The sequence below is a fragment of the Zophobas morio genome, unplaced genomic scaffold (assembly GCF_036711695.1).
Source record: "Zophobas morio isolate AGI-343-1 ecotype UQ-CSIRO unplaced genomic scaffold, CSIRO_AGI_Zmor_V1 ptg000044l, whole genome shotgun sequence".
In the NCBI taxonomy this organism is placed as follows: Eukaryota; Metazoa; Arthropoda; class Insecta; order Coleoptera; family Tenebrionidae; genus Zophobas; species Zophobas morio.
This window is the reverse complement of record NW_026972149.1, coordinates 7,395,065-7,413,798: the sequence shown is the minus strand read 5'-3', so window position 1 is coordinate 7,413,798 and position 18,734 is coordinate 7,395,065. Positions and strand designations below refer to the sequence as shown.

Sequence of the window (18,734 nt, the reverse complement as noted above, 5' to 3'; positions counted from 1 at the left end):
TTGTCATATATGTGAGTAATAGCCGTTGCTGTGTAAGAGGAATACTCACGTTTACCAAACTGTTAACACAAAATTGCTTCAAAGATGATTCTCTCTGTTACAAAGTTATCGTTATGTTAAATGCAAATGTCAGTTCGGTCAACACAACATTGTTATAACTTAAAATTAAAATTTTCATGTATTACACCCTTCGTCTGACAATTTTATAGCAATATAAAATTTCACGACGTGACTTAGTAGCAGTTTATTAACTTTACAATGTCCAGTTTTACTAAAACGTGAGTCCTCAAACGATGTACCTCAACAATATCATTATCATCCCCACCATGATAATAATAGATGGCTATTTTCACTAATGAGTACACATTAAAACGCTTACATTGAAACAAAGTGGCAAATTCTGCATTGATTATACTGATTAACTGTCAGAATTTGCAGTAATTAAAGAAAATTACGTGGTTAAAATATGGCTTCACATTTATAAGCAATATGACGTTAGATTAGACACATTTTGTAACATCGAAAACTTATATATGTCTATCTACTTTACACTTAACAGTGGATATAGTGGTAATAATCCTATACTTTTAATAACGTGCGAGAAAAAAAGAGTCGGTTGTGACTTCCAAACTGCGATTGGTAGTTCACTTCTGCCGCCATGTTGTCAAAGTGTTTTAAAATTCGAACTAATTGACAATTACACATACGTGTCTTTTGTTGTCAAAGTTACAAATTTAACCTTAAAACAGACTGACACAAATAAGACAGAATTACCAACGCACTTTGGAAGTCACAACCAACTCCCATTTCTTTTGTTTTAACCGCACAGTACATATATCGGATATACATTTGTTAATATTTTGTATAGATTTATAACATCTAATAATTTTAAGGTTACCATTCATTACATTTTCCGAATTTCAAAAACAAAAGTTTTACTATTCCAACGAAATGCTAGAAAATCGATAACTAATTTATATGTTCATTTAATTTAATCTGCTATCCATAAATTTAGAGCGCGACGAAAATACAATCAATCATTTTTATCGTTAACAATTTAGTCATTATTTCCTATGATTTTATAACGTAATTTATTCCTATTTTGTACTATAAATTGTTATTAGCATAAAGTTAACGTTTGTAAAAAAAATAATCTTTTCCATTAGTAGTTCCTGTAAGGTTGCATCGATTGTTAGAATACCAAGATTTTAATCACAAAATGGGATCATTGTTCTGTCCTTTACTAAACATTCTCGACTTTTTCGTACGTGCGCCAAAAATACTTTCGTTTTGTAAAACTATATAATAAAAATATACGAAATGATTTAAAGAAAACAATTCAGCTGACACTTGTTCACCCAAACGGTAACTATATGATACATTGTACATATATAGATAATACGTTACACCATATATTATATCAATTACATTTGGCACCATATGAAGCTGCTCTTTAAGACAACGATTCTAAATAACATTAAAACAGTAAATCATACAGGGTTCCCAGAATTTCTTCCAAGACAATATTTCGCTCACTGGTGAAGATATCCACAATTTCAGCTAGATGTAAGTAGCTATTTTTCCGTCAACAACATAAAAAGCGCTTTTAACACGTACATGACATGTTTTGTTAAAAAAAGATATGTAAATATGTAGATATACAATAGATATTCTAGTAAAGTACGTGTGACTTTTATTTATTTCACAGGTGAATGTTTAACTACGCTGTACTTATATGATATGTGACACTAGCAACTAAATAGTTTTAACTATTTAAGTATTTTTGTATATTGGCTTGATAAAATAACGTGTTTGAATTTTGCAACGAAAAATTTGTATTGAAAACAAACAGCAGACGGTTATCAATTGTCAAATCTTCATCAGTAAGCAAAATTACATCTTGAACAAATTCTGGTTATCCATATAGTTTTCCTTTATAAATTAACACCGACAAATTAACTGCCTTCTGCCAAAACATCTCTTGTGCGTTACACAGACAATCACGCCACTTACGTGACGTTAATACGAATCAAACTAAGACTTTTTTCGAAGTCATCTGCGGTATTACCTTTCAGACAGTCGAATACATTAATAAAACAAACAACACCGATGTTTCTTATATTTGCGCGTGAAATTCAATTTTTGAATTTCCGCGCCAAATCAAATTCGACACGTCATCGCTAATATTGACGAATTCCGAACAATTCCGAAGTGCAGCTGCGCGGGAATTACGAATGAAACTGATTTCTTTTCGTTTTTGGTTACTTTAAAGGGTAAATGTGATACACTACAGCATTTTTTTGTATATACTGAGACTAAAAATGTGATCTTCATGTATTTAACTTAAATTGTGATATCATTATTGGTCTAAATAAAGCCATTTCATTTAAAGTGGGTTTTGCAGAGTTTGATACTTTAATGAAATGTCAGTATTTTGTAGTGCGATATCCTTGCATTATCCTTATCGTCGGTACTAATTTTTGCTCAACAGAACCGAGTCGACGTTCCAAAGAAGCATTTTTGAAAGACTCGAAATGCAAATTTAGAGAACTAGCTATGATAAAATAAAAGAAGTACTTGCCGGAAGCTCGTACGCCGTAATTATCCATCCATTTTTCGGTGATTTTTGTTGTAGAAAAAAATGAACTTACGACGGCTAAAAATTTCTATCTACGTGACTATTGTACTATCGATTGAGCAAAAATTGGCACGGTTATTGTAGATTGATTTTTAGTAAGTGTTCGAAAGTTGGATTGACTGTTTTCATTCTAGGTTACTACATTTTATTGCAAATAATTGTACTTATGGGAATGTCGATATATAAAAATGGAAGAAGGCATTGCCTGCGGCAATATAATGAACCAATTTTTGATACGATGCTGTAATTTCTAAAATGAGTAGTGTTCCTTTTAATTCACATAGTCACAGATAATTAGGACGACGAACACAACAAAGTAACCCCATATTCTTATATAATGAATTTCTTCGACGTTTATTGGTCCACTGACTTGTAAGGTCCTCTGTTAGAGCAATTGATTTCTCTGCAAAAAGAAACATTAATCAATAAGGTAAACAAATAGCCATAAACGTAAACGCATTTCAAGATTGTTTGCTTTAATTGCAACCACACACACGGGCCAAGAAAAAAATCACCAAAATGTGTGTCGCTCGGTTGGCGATACTGCGATAAGTGTTTTTCGGCCCAAGGGCTATAAATTAACAAGTTGGCGTCAATACGAACACAAGGTTACTCGGACTATGCGAGTTAGTTCCTCCGCAGTTTCCGATAACGGAAAAGGAATGTGAGCGGCATCTGTAGTGTATTTCCGAAACTAGCGGCGCTCGGCAATTCAGGCGTTCGCAACTGATTTATATCGCCCTTATTACAGTATCTAATAATCAATTTGACTCAAGTATTTTACCCAAGTTATTTTCTTGTTTGGGCATGTACTCCTGCATTTCCTTCAATAGCTTCCCGATCTCCTGCGAATCTTTCGAGATGCTGCACAATTCCTCCTGATTGAAATCTGGTGTTATTTGTTTACACAAAAGAATTTGACTTATGACATTTCCCAAATTCGACGGCCCGGCGCGGTTATCTGAAACACAACGGTTGCGTATGAGGGTTTCCACACCAAAACGACAAGGAAAATTTTATTTTTTTTATTATTTAACATAACCGAGGCCAAAATTAGACGCAACGGTGTCATCTTTGCGAGACTCTTTAGAATAAATGGAACATTCAAGTGTATAATTGGTTGCCTACGGCGGCAATGCGTTATTAGTCGCTAGAAGTAGGAAAGTGGAAGACTGCAGCCCCTAGCACTGGTTGATCATGAAAACAAGATCTGCGGGACCAAAATTTTTGTTTGTCGTTTTGGCGTGGTCGACGGTTGGAACTAGGATTTTCTACCGCTTACCGTAGTATCCGGACATATCCATGGGAATGATTTGAACTAGTCGGTGGCACTTGGTGAGTTCACGGAGGAATAGTTGCGACATGAAGAAGAGGAGAACTAGATGCGGGTTGTCGGCAGGAATTCCCTCCGCCACAGCGCTGCAAAAGAAATTTATGCCCCGATATAATTACATATGCCGAGATGAGATAACACAAAATCAGACAATGCTAAATGATTTCCTCGGCACCCAAAAACACAAAGAGCTTGCTCTCGAAGTGTTTGCACAATAGTCAAAACAACGGCTTTACAAAACCTCATTAGCAAAGTGTGTCAACAATGGCTTGGTGGCAAGAATCGGGTTTTGCACCTCCGGCTTGTAACACAAAAACTCCTCGGATACACTTTCATCATTCCACCCAAATAACCTAAACCAACACGCATAATCTGCCGCAAATTGCACTTAAATTCGTGACAGATAAAACGCACACAATCTTCCGAAGTCCTGATTAAACCAGTGGAAAAGTTCCGGAGTTGGAAAGTTTTTCTTTCACATGTAGAAACTTTCAAACACTTATTGATTTACCGCTGAGAAGTGATTTGCAAAATGTTAATTACGATTTGCAGAGCTGTCGGTTGAAACGATGAAGTTGTGTAGTTAACACACTCTGTCAGCTGAAATTACGATCCGACAGGATAAGAATAATAAGGTCCTAATTTACTTTTCAGCGCGACTTTGAATCCACATAAAACTTACTGATTTCACTATTGAATTAATGCGCGCTCTGAAAGCATATTTCACTTGTTGGATCATGAAGACGGATCTTGATCTAATTTCGCTAACACTCAAGTACACAACTCGCATCTATTTATTCCTCGAAAATTTATAGACAAAATTACGATACACAGAAGGAAATCACAGACGTGGAAACCTTTAGTAACTTCACACACCCAAAATGCGCGCCGAGAATTTCGCCGACTCAGCCACGTCAAACTTCGCTGACTAAACCGCCTCAAACAATTTCATTATTATTTTAATTGCGACACTGTACCTTTTATACGACCACCCAGAACAGACAATTTTATTTCTGTTTTCCGTCTTGGATTTCTGCGTTTACCTATCTCGGAGAAGGAATATTCCTGATTCCTTCGACGATTTTGTTTACTCTGGATTCTGAGCAGTAAACGAACGTTGCATTCGCTCGAGAGGCTTGTGTTATTGAGTTTTATCAAAAAAATGTCATGAATTTTATACAAACCTTTTCCCCCATAATTGATGCGTGATTTATTTTGATGTGTTGCTACATTTTTGCTTTCTAAGGTAAATTGAAATGACTGGTCCTTTAACGGAACGCGATGAAAACATCGTTTTTACGTTGTTTATCTTGAATTCCAACTTCCACTCTACAAAACTAAACGATATCATCGCTAATAAATAAATTACGCTGACTTAGCAGTATCAACTTTTGCCGACGTCGTAATATAATTTATTACTGGGTCGGCGCTTTCAAATCTCCCCAACTGTACAATAATTATAATTATACAACGTCAATTTTTTTTTTTAATCAATCGGGATATAAGCAAACGATACAAAAAAGCTAAAACTGATGTATTTGTGGTGGCGAAATTGTTCTATAAGTAACTCCGTGGACTTCGCCTCATTAATTATTTTAGCATAAACTTGCTGGCGCCCTTTTGAATGTCAATCTACTCCGACATGACTGACGTGAAACTAGAGCACCAAATTAGTAATTTATGAGGTGATCTATGTGAGATGGAACTTCAGATTTCATTGTATGATAATAGATATCTATTCTACTTTATAACAGAGTGAAGTTTGTTGTGTTTTCGTCCAGTCGTGTTGTCTGGGTTTTAGTCGCGAAGTTTCGTTGGGAACAGTAGTTTAGTAATAATTTGTCACAAACTAGTGCTTTTAGTGGCAAGTTCATATTAAAAGCATCTCTGATGTTATGAGTTAATCCGTCTAGTATTTTAGAACGTGTTTTCGTCGAAACTATCGTCTTTAAATGAGAAATAAGTGCAAAAACGATAACGCGATATTAATTACGTTGGGTACCGTATAATCAAAATGTAGTTACTGTTACTGTCTATTACTTAATCGTTGAACTTGCTTACAGTATGGATGGAGGTTTAATATTAATGAACATCTTTATTTCGAAACAAACTTAGAAAGAGTAAACACCTCACAAAACAAACTTTTAGGCGAGGAGTAAATTACGAAAACCAACGGTTCCTGTGCGGAAGGCCTTGAACGAGAACAAAAATAAAAGGAATATACAGAGGTTAGAGGTAAGCAAAGCACTAAATACAGTGGAGGAATCGTGATAAATCGCAACAGCCTGCGTGAAATTAAAATACTCCCTGAGAACAAAAAGACAATAGTAAGAACAAAGAAAAGAACACGTGATTGTGAGTTCGAAGGAGTTTTAATTAATTCGGAAGCTGTTTTTTGCGAAACATAAATTTGATACCTTATTGGCTATCGTCGGTGGAGAGAGACAAATTATGGCTTTTCCATGAAATGGCGAGGAAGTAATGCCATACTTCGCTTCGACTATCTTTATCGACAAAAGTGTGGCTTACTGGCTCGTAAAATGGCAAGATTTGTAAAAATAATAAATTCGATGTATCGAACGGAAACCTGGCTGCAGCCGGATCCCATTCTTGATCTGTTGAAAGGGCCTTTCACAAAAGATGCGTCTAATTTAAGTAAGTCTAAGCCTTTATTCGATACTTTACATATAAGGGATAAAGCGGGATCGGTGCTGTCATAGCTCAGAGGTATCTACAATTCATTGCAAATATATCTTGGGTAGATTGGGAAACTTCCCGAAATTCTCGTGGCTTAGTTATTGTTGATTTTGTATCAAGCGCTGCTGAGACACTTATATTTACACGTTCATTTTAGTGCTTAAGTGTTTAATTTTGGAAGCAAGAAAACGTTCCATCGAGCGCCGCAGACAATGTTTAATTGAAAAAAGTCAATTACACTCAGAAAACGAGCTGTCGATATTAATTCTTGTTTCATTTCGGTTCATCGATTCCACAAAGCTAAACAGAAAGGCAATATTTAATTAACTTGCATGAATATGCTTTGTCCCGACAAACAATACAGTGCGATATCGTATACATGAATTTGGTCATTATTTAGTCGCAAATTTATTCACGATAGCCGAACTACCTGCATCTCGACATTTATTCGCTCCGGTTGTCATCATTTATTTACTAATTAATCCGCAAGAGTTAATTAGGCAATATGAATTCCGCCGCGACCAGCGCAAGGCAAACATGCCCCAACTACTAACCAAGAATTGAGAGCTCGTCTCCAAATTACTTGTCATAAAGGCAAACCAAAATTACAGAGTTATATTACCGTCGTAAAAAAATTCAAAGGATTTTGATTAAAAGAACCGATATATGTCGCTCCCCTATAATTACAAGACAACCAGTATTATGTCGTTATTACTGCATATTCATTCCGGTAATAACTTAATTGTTGTTCTTTGTGCTTATGTTTGATATTCCTAGCGTGAGTAATTATTGTATTTACGGCACGTGACGTTTCGGGAAAAAATGAGAATTATAATACGATTGAACTTCCCTGTTTTATGCTCTCCCAAATCAAACGTCATTTTTTTCGGTCCCGGAATCACTAATTCACTGCGGTCCTCATTACATCATCTCTGAACACAAACATGTCAAAAAACACCAAAATTCGACAAAACATACTTTCACGACAACAAAAATCATAAAAACTCGCCTCATTAACTTCCCCGAATCAGACTAAGATTTTTGACGTCAAAGTTCACAAAATAATCAAATTTTAATTTTTTCATAATTAAATTTCCTCTTAGTGTCAGCAGTGCTTACGCAACCTCTGTGGTAACGATCCTCACAAACCCATGATAGATAAAATCGGCTACTTTAACATTTACGTCAGTTTCAGAGTTGTATTCGCGAGATTAATTTTAAAATAATCACATCTGTTTAACTGTTCAACTTTTAGGTTGTAAAATTTTATTACTATCCAAAAATGTGTTTACAAGAATAATAGTAAAACTTCGAAATATTTGTGTGGTTATTAAATGAAAAATATAAGACTATCCAACTCTTTCGAAAATTCATAAAATTTAATTCAATCAAAAAAATAAATTGGTCCATAGTTTAGGAGATTATCTATACAACTTGGATTTTTTTTACGAAAATTTGGATCTCTAGGGGAAGAACTCAAAGCGGATTCGTACACCACAAGTAAATAAGTTTAATAAAAAAAAATTGAGATGACGTCATCAAATTCTTGGGGGGATGATTAACATTTTGGTTAGCGTTTTATCATCTACATGATATTCCTAATATAGATACAAAATTTGAGAGTAATATGCCCAGTAGTTTTGGATATTATCTATGTAATAAAAATCCGGGATGGAACCTGCTACGCTTGGAACGTAAAAAAATCTTAAGATGGACCAACAAATCCAACTCCTTCGAAAAATAATAAAATTTTGATAACCCCTATAAGTTAAAAAAAATATGGATAATTCCAATCACAATGTAAGAAAAAGCACTGAAAGTTTTCCCTAAAAAGTTATTATACAATTTTGATTTTTTCGGGAAAATTTGGATGCCTAGGGTAAAAACTCAACGCGGGGGCTGAACTGACGTCGTCAAGTTATTGGTGGAAATGATAAGAGAAATTTTGGTTGACATTAAATACATCAATTTGATAAAAATCGATCCGCTAAATATTATTCAGTCTTATGTTTGCAATTATAAAGCCCGCCCACCCGCCCTCTGTTTTCTTTGAAAGTATATCATTTGCCAAAATCAGTCTTATCTTAACAAGTAGTAACCCCACCCACCCGCCCTCTATTTTCTTAGAGGGTTTCTCATTGGCCAGAATTAGTCTTATCTTAGCAACTACTAGCCCCGCCCACCCACACTGTCTTTTCTTAGAGAATATTTCCCCTCCTAATTAGTCTTATCTTAGCTAGTACTAGCCCTGCTAACCTGCCCTCTATTTTCTTGAGAGCGGGTGGGCGGGGCTAGTACTTACTAAAATAAGACTTTTTGAAACGAAATACCCTCTAAGACTGACTTTGATTAATGACATATCCTCTAAGAAAATAAAGGGTGGGTGGGCGGGGCTACTAATTACTACGATAAGTCTGATTTTGGCAAATGAACATCCTTCTATTTTCCTAAAGGGTATCACTTGCCAAAATCAGTCTTGCCTTAACAAATACTAGCCCCGCCCACCCACCCATTATTTTCTTAGAGGGTATATCATCAACCAAAGTCAGTCTTATCTTAGCAAGTACTATCTCTGCCCATCGGCTCTCTATTTTCTTATAGGGTATATCATTTTGGTGAAGTTGTATACAGTATGTCCCCGGATTGCGTTCACAAGAAAAAAAAACTGTATTGTTTATTTTACACAAAAAGGACATAGGAATATCATTTTTTGCTTAATTCAAAACGAATAAATCTGCAATTAAAACTTTAATATTCATGGTCTGTACTCTTAAAATCATTTTTTTCATATTTCTAAGCTCTTCGTTACTTTTAGTTTTTTTCAATTTTAAGGACATAAGGATAATATAAAAATTTTAATTCAGATTTATTCGTTTTGAATTAAGCAAAAAATGTTATTCCTATGTCATTTTTTTGTAAAATAGAAAATACAGTTTTTTTTCCTTTTGTGAACTCAATCCAGGGACACACTGTATATAACTTTTAGTTAATATTTCTCTCGCCCATGACTATCATTTCAGTTAGAATATATAAAGATATGGTTGTGATGTTTTTGTAATAATTTGATAAAATTCCATTTGAAAACAATCCTTGATATAAAACAGGAAAAATCGAGTCAGCAGTTAACAAAAATGTTTGACGTGTCAAAAATTGTCGAAAGTTTTCAAAACTCTACATTTAAAATATTCGTAGTTAATTTTAGGTCCCCTGGTGTTCTATTTTCGGATAAATTTAAAGCTTTTTTTAAATTTTGAGCTTATAGTGTTTTATTTTTTATGAATTTGAAAGTCTTGAGAGACACAGTTTTTTTTTTAATTCGGGCGACTCTGTACCCATGGTGTATTATTTTGGAAGCCCATGGAGATCTTTTTTGTAAATTATGTAGAACAATTTTGGGTCACTTTGGTGTTCTGTTTTTGGAAAATTCTGACCTCCTGTTTTTGAGTTATTTTTCGGACCCCGTTTTTAGCTTTAAAAAATTTAAAACAATCTTCAGGTTCTAGGTATTTCTGTTTGGAAAGAATTTGAAAGTGCCTTGGAGCCTCTAGTATCTTTTCTTATAATAATTTAATTAAATTTCTTAGAGGATACATCATTTGCTGAAATCAGTCTTATCTTAGCAGATATTAGCCCCGCCCACCCACCCTCTCTTTTCTTAGAAGGTATGTCATTTGCCAAAATTAGTCTTATCTTATCAACTACTGGCCCCGCCCACCCACCCTCTCTTTTCTTAGAGGAAATATCACTGCCAAAATCAGTTTTATCTTAGCCAGTATTCATGACTAACTTTACAAAAAATGATCAACATTTGGAAACATTACCAACTTACTTACATGTACAAGACAGCAATTTTGAACATCTTCTCTAGTGTTTAGTTGGTTATGTGTTAATGGATTTTTCTTTTCTTGGTGTTATTTTTGTTTATAATTTATAAATGTCTTATTTAAGTTTTTTTTTTTGGTTTATTTATTAATGAAATGCTTGTTATGGTTATTGTAATAAAAGGTGGATTTCCATTGTTATAGTTTTGGAAATTTCATATTACCCTATAAAATTTTATTGACAATAACGGGACGGACAGTAGTACAATGGTAAGAAATATTTATGGCTCACACCAGTTCACCCGAATTTGTTGGAGAACATTTAGCAGGTAGTTGTACTCATAAATTAATGGTCATTTTCGTTCGTGAGTAACGATGGTCCCTGTCCGGACCTGGATTACTCTGCTTTCTAACATCTGGGGATTACCGGCACGCGACAACTTTAAGTTGTAAATATCTCTTGCTACTGTACTACTGTCCGTCTCGTTATCACTAATAAAATTTTATAGGGTAGAATGAAATTTCCCAATCTATATCTATACTAAGAAATCAGAAAGTAAGCCGGAAGTATTCACGCATTAGGTACGTAGAGTGTTAAAAATACTAAAGTGTTAATCCGCCATTTTCCAGGCACCTGGTACCACAAACGGTAGACAAACGACAGACAGACGGAAACGGGACCTACTTTTTCAATTCTAGAAGCTATCAAACGTCAAAAAAATATATGTGTTGAAAAAATGTTGAATTCCGCACTACGGCTGCCTCAAATTATTACAGAGGAGATACTGATTTGCGATAAAGCTAGATTTAAAAATAAGTTGATTAAAGCAGAAAGAGTGTCAAGGGTTAACCAGTAAATTTTTGTTGTCAAATTTGACGAAAATAAAATTCACATAATATATGGCCAGAATATGAATCACGCGATACAGTTGAGACTTGTAAGTCGACCCAAAACTCGACTACGACTTATAACAAATTTTAGACAGCTATTAGGTCACAGGCTTGTCACACGAACACAGCATTATGAAGTGTCTTGGTTTAAAAATTGGCTAATTCTCTGTAAAATATCATTAACTTTCGTGTCATCGCATCTGCAGTAATACGCGAGATATTGCTCGTTAGTTCAATTTGATACCCGGTTTTGTGGAAAAAATCGGAGAGTTAGAACACGCAAACTGCACTTTAGGTGCGAAGCGGAGTCTATTTATTCTCCTCTTTAAAAATGATATTAATATTTCCTTTTCTAGGACGGCGCACCCATAATTCGCGCCGGTAAAATGTCAGGGCTAGACCATAGCGTAATAATAAAAATGTGCAAATTCGACTATTCCACGGATCGACTAGAGCCCTTAGCGCGGACCTTACGACAGTTTTACGGTTTTTTTTATGGCGGAAATTATTTTTGGTGATCTGATTTGAATTTCTCGTTGTGTTTACAATTGCATGAAACGTTAACATATACATAAAGCGGTTTAGGGTCGCGTGTCGGTCGAGTGGTTGAAATATTGAGATCTGCGGTTTGTAGGTTATGAGAAAATTTAGGCAATAAGTAGGTCTGTTGCATGTTTAACTTTAATCATCGTTGCCTCTATCTTTATTTTGAAAGAGTGTTCATTTTTCCGGAATTCACATTACGCGAAATGGGGTGAAAATTTATTTCAGCTTATAGCTTCAGAATTCGCACTTCGAGCCTTGTTAATTTGATGCGAAATTATCTCACCTTTTGCAAGTGTGTTTTCGGTGTAAGCCCAATTATCCAGACAAATTAAATCGTGTAAATGGGCGGCAAACTCTGTTTTCATTTTGCGCCGAAGAATATTTGAGTTAATTTCGTTGAGAATGTTTTTATTTGCCATTTACGTAATGCACGTATTGCAAAAACGGAGGGAAAAAGCGGCCGTAATAAAGTTAAAAGGTAGCGAAATGCGCGGAGAATAATTCGGGACGATCTGATTGATAGCTCAAACGGGTTGAGTTTTCGGCGAGTTCAAAGGCTGCGGGCCCAAAATTCCAATTTGGCCTCCCAACTATTACGACTGTCGTTTCAATCATACTTTAACTGGAGTTACCAACAGTCATGCTTTAACTTTTTCTCAAGTCCGACTTCATTTAACCCTTCCGCTTCAAATATGTAGCTGTTTCTTTCTGGTTTTATCGTTCGTTCAAGTTTCAAATAAACTTCTCGAGTGCCATACTTCTGGCTTTATCGAGCTCTAACTTACTTATTTACATATTACAATCTGGCGAGCTCTTTGAAAATGTATTTTAGAGGCGCAATCCTCAAATCGGCTTTATCAATTAACTCTATCGAACGATGAGGGTGTTTTTGACAAATGATAAACAACAACGATAAAGCAACCCTTATGCAAATGCAGAACACCATGGCTATAAACTCAGGCTATTGCAACTATAAACCCTGTCTGCGTCTGTCAGACTGTAAATCAAACATGGCCGAACAAATTCATTGCTCTGACGTGATCATACCTCCGACTCTTTCCAAGAACGCTACAATCATTATTCGATGACGACCGCTACAACAAGAATTTCGATAACCATTCTTCGATCGCGTGATTGCAGTTTAAACTTTTTCACACTCGCAGATTTTATTTATTCAAATATCGTACGAACGAAAAAATCTATCACAGTTGCCTCCAACTTTCAAACTTCGGCTGCCGTTCTCCCCCGCGAACGTCACAAGATCAACCACGCGCAAATTGACTTAAGTCAATTTACAAAATACAAATAAAACTCATCACTACTTGACGCAGCTTCTAGAATGTGAAAAAGTGGGTCCCCCATTTCTCTCTGTTGTCTAATTTGCAGTCAACTCTAATTTCCCTTTTTTCGATACGATAGTCTGAGATGCTCATTTTTATAAACCCGCCACACTTAACGAGCGAAAATCCGGAGACTTATTTTTCGAGATAGCGAAAAAGAAACGAAATCGATACAACTACACGAACTTTTAAACGAACTTTGCAAAAGCTGCACAATAGTTCCTTTGACCTAAATGCTAAATATATGTTTGCAAATGCAACTACCTCGCAACCAAGAAAAGAACAGTCCCGCTTTCACCCAAAATTGCGTGATTCTCCTAAACAAGTCACACAAAGCGACTGTAAGTGGGAAAAATAATGCCCGTTTTAACGTTATTTATCGCCTCGAGCTCACTCAGAATACTTTTCTCCAACTGCGGTATTTAATACGTATTATTCTACGAACAAATTTTTACGTAAATGGATCACTCTGGACCAAAGTTGACAAATAAAGCCATAAATTCTGCGCGTTTTTCTTGCGGGTGAAACAATAGCGGTTTATTTGCCTACTGAATATATTAATATATTATAAGCATAAACAGACGATCAATCTGGAAAAACAGTCAAGGGCGTTGCAAATTCCACACAACTATATACAACGCAAAGCACACTTCATTTTTATGCTAATAAAAGTAACAAAAACTCTAAGCTCCAAATCCACTTTAGCGTCTTGCCGAAATTCACTGCTTAGAAGATTTAACACCTCCGTAGCTTTTCGTTGAAATGACTCAACATATTAATTGTAAGACTGTCTACGAGGACGTCCTTAAGCGCCTTAATATATTTCATTTAAAAAAAAACAAAATAGCGAGCTCGTTTTTGTTGTGTGACGTCACAAAATTTAATTTGCGATTTGCACATTAATTTGTTGATGCTTTGATAAAAACGCTGCGCTAGAGCTATGATTAAATAAAGAAACGTATTTCAACAAATTACTTTAGAAATACGCTATTTATATAATTCAGCTCCCAGTGCGAAAGTTGGTTTCAGCAGGGATCTGGCCCTCATCAATAATGTTGTCGTGAGTGTAAAAGCCAAATTTCAAGCGAAACGGCAAAATTCTGTTTCAAAGTCGACTTATCCTTTAGAGGTGAAATACGGATTTTAAGCAGCACCTTGTGCACTTTCTAGTTCTCGTCAAAGAGATCCTGGCGTAAAATTTCGTTTCAGAAATTTTGACTTTCCAACACCGTAAGCTCTTTGTGTTTCCAAATGCGCATAAACTCGGGATAAATAAAGAGATATCACCAACACATATTAAATATTTGTGGATCTGTTACAGCCCCCATGTTTGTTTGGCGTTTTCAGCCGGTTAACAGTGTGAATAATGAGTGGCATTTGAAAAGGTAATTTCGCGTCCCACCGAGGTGTTATGGACGTCTGTATTCGAATCCAACGTGATGTACTCAATATGTCGCTTATATACTCGTCGAAAATCCAACGTATTTCTTTACAGATCAATCGCCGTCCAGAAGGCGGCAGAAACCCCGCATTTCAACTGATTTTATTTGATTCGGGCCTCTTCACCCGACTTATTCTGTATCAATATTATATAGGAAGTGGATATTTCAGCAAACTTTCACTAATTTGATTTGGTTTCGGTACCAGTAACAATCGAAACTCATCTTTATATTGTAAAATTATTTACCGAAACGGGAACTCGAAGCATCTCCTGAATTCCAGAGCGTCGTTTAAACGACATTTTATCTCCAATATACAATCAGGAAGTTGGAGTTCTAGAACTTGATGTTGTTAGCATTTTTCGTACAGTCTAATACAATTTCGATACAACAAAACCAGGAGCAGCGTCCAATTCACGAGCGCAGCGAGCACCGAGACAAAACACGAAAATTTGTGTGGCTGTTGTAAACTTAGAACGATAATTCGAAATCGGTCTTACCTGCGTAGCTGGGGCAAAATTAATTGGCTGGTATGCTTGCAGGCCTCCACGCAACTTCGTCGTAATTTTCTGATCTTCTCCCGTAATTCAGGACAATCCCTTGTCTGTCCGATGTGAATTAGTAGATCTCTGAATAAAGCCACTTGTCCATTTATATCAATGATCAGCTGGAACCATAGAAAATATTATTGTGGATCGCACGAGCCAAATCTCCGCATTAATCAAACACGACAAGGCCGCTTGCAACAAGCAGAAAATTTTGCCCGACGGAATTAATCTAGAACTGCAGTTGAGATATTTCTCTAAATTGCGAAACTCTCAATAGAGACATCGCTACATTTTTCAATTTTATCCTTGGCTGCATAAAGGACTCTTTATTTTCAATTAGACTCATTTATTAAGCGAACATGGCGAGTTTTGCTTGGATGAAAGAAACCGGTGAAAAGTGAGCAAAGCGAGCTAAATAAAAATAAGTGCCTTTTAGATTAAAAATTTTACGTAAGCGGGTTTGTTAAATCAACAGTCAAGGACACGCACTAATTCACATATAAAACGCAAATGTAGTAATTGAATAAGCCATGTACAAATCCAGAATGCATTAAGTCATATTACACGCTACTTAATTTATGTAGATTAATAATCTGGTTTAGAATAACGCTATATTCTGTAATGCTGCTGCTTGCGATACATTCCGGCCACTCGTCCGCTAGCCAGGGTTGGGCGGTTTACGGTAAACAACATATTTTTACGTTGACATGTAAACGACACTTAAACAACAGTAAACAACATAAACGACTTCAGAAATGTTGACATTTTCAGGTTATGTTAACAAAACTCTTTGAAATTAACCACAGAATTCTATGAACTTAGCCAACCAGAAGCTTTTTTTTCTTAAAAATCCCCAAATCAATTTTTTTGTGTCGCCCTCATCCATCTCACTTTCTAACTTTTCCTGATAATGCAAGCACCTACATACTGGACTATAATTAAGCTCCAACACTACACTCACGACGAATAAAAAAATCATCACAATTGAGATAGGGTGGGTGGGCGGAGCCTATATTTTGCTTTTTTACGTAATCTTCTTTTCACAACAAAATACTAAACACGTTTAAAATGATAATTTTTGGTCGGGAAACATCGATTTTACAATGAAGTTCCGCCCCCCACTCTAATAACGAATGAAAAATTCATCACAACTGATATAGTTTTCTTTCATCAACAGAATACGTAAAATATTGAGTAGTGAATTTGAGGATAGAACTACGTGCAACATTGTATATTTTTACCGAGCGTAGCAAGCACGTTCAGGATCTTTCAATTCCACAGACATTAGTGATCACAAACAATTTTTAAACTCATATTTTAATAACAAAAAAAATGTCTTAAGAATTTAACTTCTCAGGGACACCAACGAATAATTTTTGAATAATACCTGAACGTGCTCGCTGCGCTCGCGTTCTGATTGTTCTTTTTATCACTAGGTTAATGTAAAAAAACATTTACAAATGAACGGTCACCAAGGCTACTTAGTTTTTATTGTAATAATTCTCTAGATTTCCCTGTCAAGGTAACTTACTTTGAAAAAATCAGTCTCTAAAATGCGAGCGTAGCGAGCACGAGCAGGCTGTTTCACAAACAATCTTTAAACTAACTTTTTTAGATAACAATAAAATTTTTCTTAATAATTTAGCTTCTCAGGGACACCAATGAATAATTTTTGAATAATACCTAAACGTGCTCGCTGCGCTCGCGTTCTGATTGTTCTTTTTGTAACTAAGTTAACGTCAAAAACATTTACAAATGAACCCTCACCAAGGCTACTTGGTTTTTATTGTTATAATTCTCGGGATCTCCATGTCAAGGTAAATTATTTTGAAAAAATCAATCTTGACATTTTGAGGTTATGTTAACAAACTGAACAAAATTCTTTGAAATTAACCATGTAATTCTATGAACTTAACAACTTGGCAACCTAACCTAAGTCACTACAATATACCCAAGCAGAAGCTTAACTTTTTCTCAAAAATCCCCAAATTAATTTTTTTTAGGTTCGCCCTCATCGATGTCACTTTCTAAACTTTTTTCTGGGTTGTAATGGTACTGATAATGCTATGGGTATTTACTAAAAAAACTAGGAACGTTTTTCTTTTAAAATTTTTTGGACATTCACACTGTTTGTGAGACGCTTAGATACGAAAGAATGAATAATGTATCTCATCCCTTTTCCCAAGTACCTACATACCGAATTGTAATTAATTAAATTAATTAATAATTGTAAATCATCACAATTGAGATAGGGTGGGCGGGGCTTATATTTCTTTTTTCTTTTTGATTAATATACGTAGTTGTCTTTTCACAACAGAAAACTTAAAACATGTAAAAATGATACATTTTTCTGGATAAATATCGATTTTGCAATGAAGTTCCGCCTCCCACTCTGAAAACGAATGAAAAATGCATCATAAATGAAATTGGATCGGATGGGTGGGGCTTAATTTTTGGCTTTTTTTCTTAAGATAGACAATTTTCTTTCATCAACACAATATTTAAAATATCAAATAGTGAATTCGAGAATAGAATTATATGCAACATTTTATATTTTTACCGTTTTATTTCTGTTCCGGCTCGAAGACCAATGTTTCGGCTCGAAGACCAATGTTCCGGCTTGAAGTGCCAATGTTTCGTACAATCCGAATCTTAGTACCAACGTTTTTTGTAATCCGGTTGATACGACCATGTATGGTCTTCCGAATTGTACCTTGATGTTGCTCGAAGGACCTTTGTTTGTTATAATTGAAATAATGGACAGCGTTCGGTTTTGATGTTTAATGTAGGACGGTTACAGAAGTACTAAAATTACAGTGCTATTTACAAAAACAGGTAAAGATACCCAAAGGGTCAGTGGCCGCTTCCGGAAATGCAACAATTTCATTGGAAGCATCCGACAACATTACTAATACTTGTAAGGTAAGACTGACTTTAACAAATGATATACCCTCTGAGAAAATAGAGGGCCAGTAGTTGCTAAGATAAAACTGATTTTTGGCCAATTACATACCCTCTAAGAAAATAAAGGGCGAATGGGCGGGGCTAGTACTTGTAAGGTAAGATTGATTTTGGCGACCGTTATATCCTCTATGAAAATAGAGAACGAGTGGGCGGGGCTAGTAATATGCTAATTTAAACTGATTTTAGCAAATGATATACGCTCTAAAAAACAAAAGACGGTTGGGTGTGGCTAGTACTTGATAAGATAAGAATGATTTTTGGCGAATGACATATCTTCGAAGAAAATAAAGGGCGGGTGGGCGGGGCTAATAATTGCTAAGGTAAAGCTGATTTTAGCAAATGATATACCTTCTAAGATAGAGGCGGGCGGGGCCAGTACTTATAAGACTAATTTTAGCAAACGATATATCCTCTAAAAAAATAAGGGGCGGGTGGGCGGTGCTCATACTTTTAAGGTAAGACAAATTTTGGCGAATGATATACTTTCTAAGAAAATAGAGGGCGAGTGGGCGGGACT

General features: G+C 35.5%; 1 protein-coding gene across 3 annotated transcripts in view; it reads right to left on the bottom strand.

The window, feature by feature from the left end:
- Positions 1-1,273: 1,273 nt before the first annotated feature.
- The window catches only part of LOC135141537 (uncharacterized), a 74,863-nt gene continuing 57,402 nt past the window's right edge, over positions 1,274-18,734 (bottom strand). For all 3 annotated transcript variants that reach the window (XM_064072720.1, XM_064072721.1, XM_064072722.1), the window contains exons 2-5: positions 15,206-15,372; positions 3,921-4,057; positions 3,423-3,599; positions 1,274-3,041 (exon numbers count right to left, since the gene is read on the bottom strand). In XM_064072720.1, coding sequence (XP_063928790.1) covers positions 2,923-3,041; positions 3,423-3,599; positions 3,921-4,057; positions 15,206-15,372 — 600 coding nt within the window. In that variant the 3' untranslated portion in view covers positions 1,274-2,922. The remainder of the gene's footprint in view (positions 3,042-3,422; positions 3,600-3,920; positions 4,058-15,205; positions 15,373-18,734) is intronic.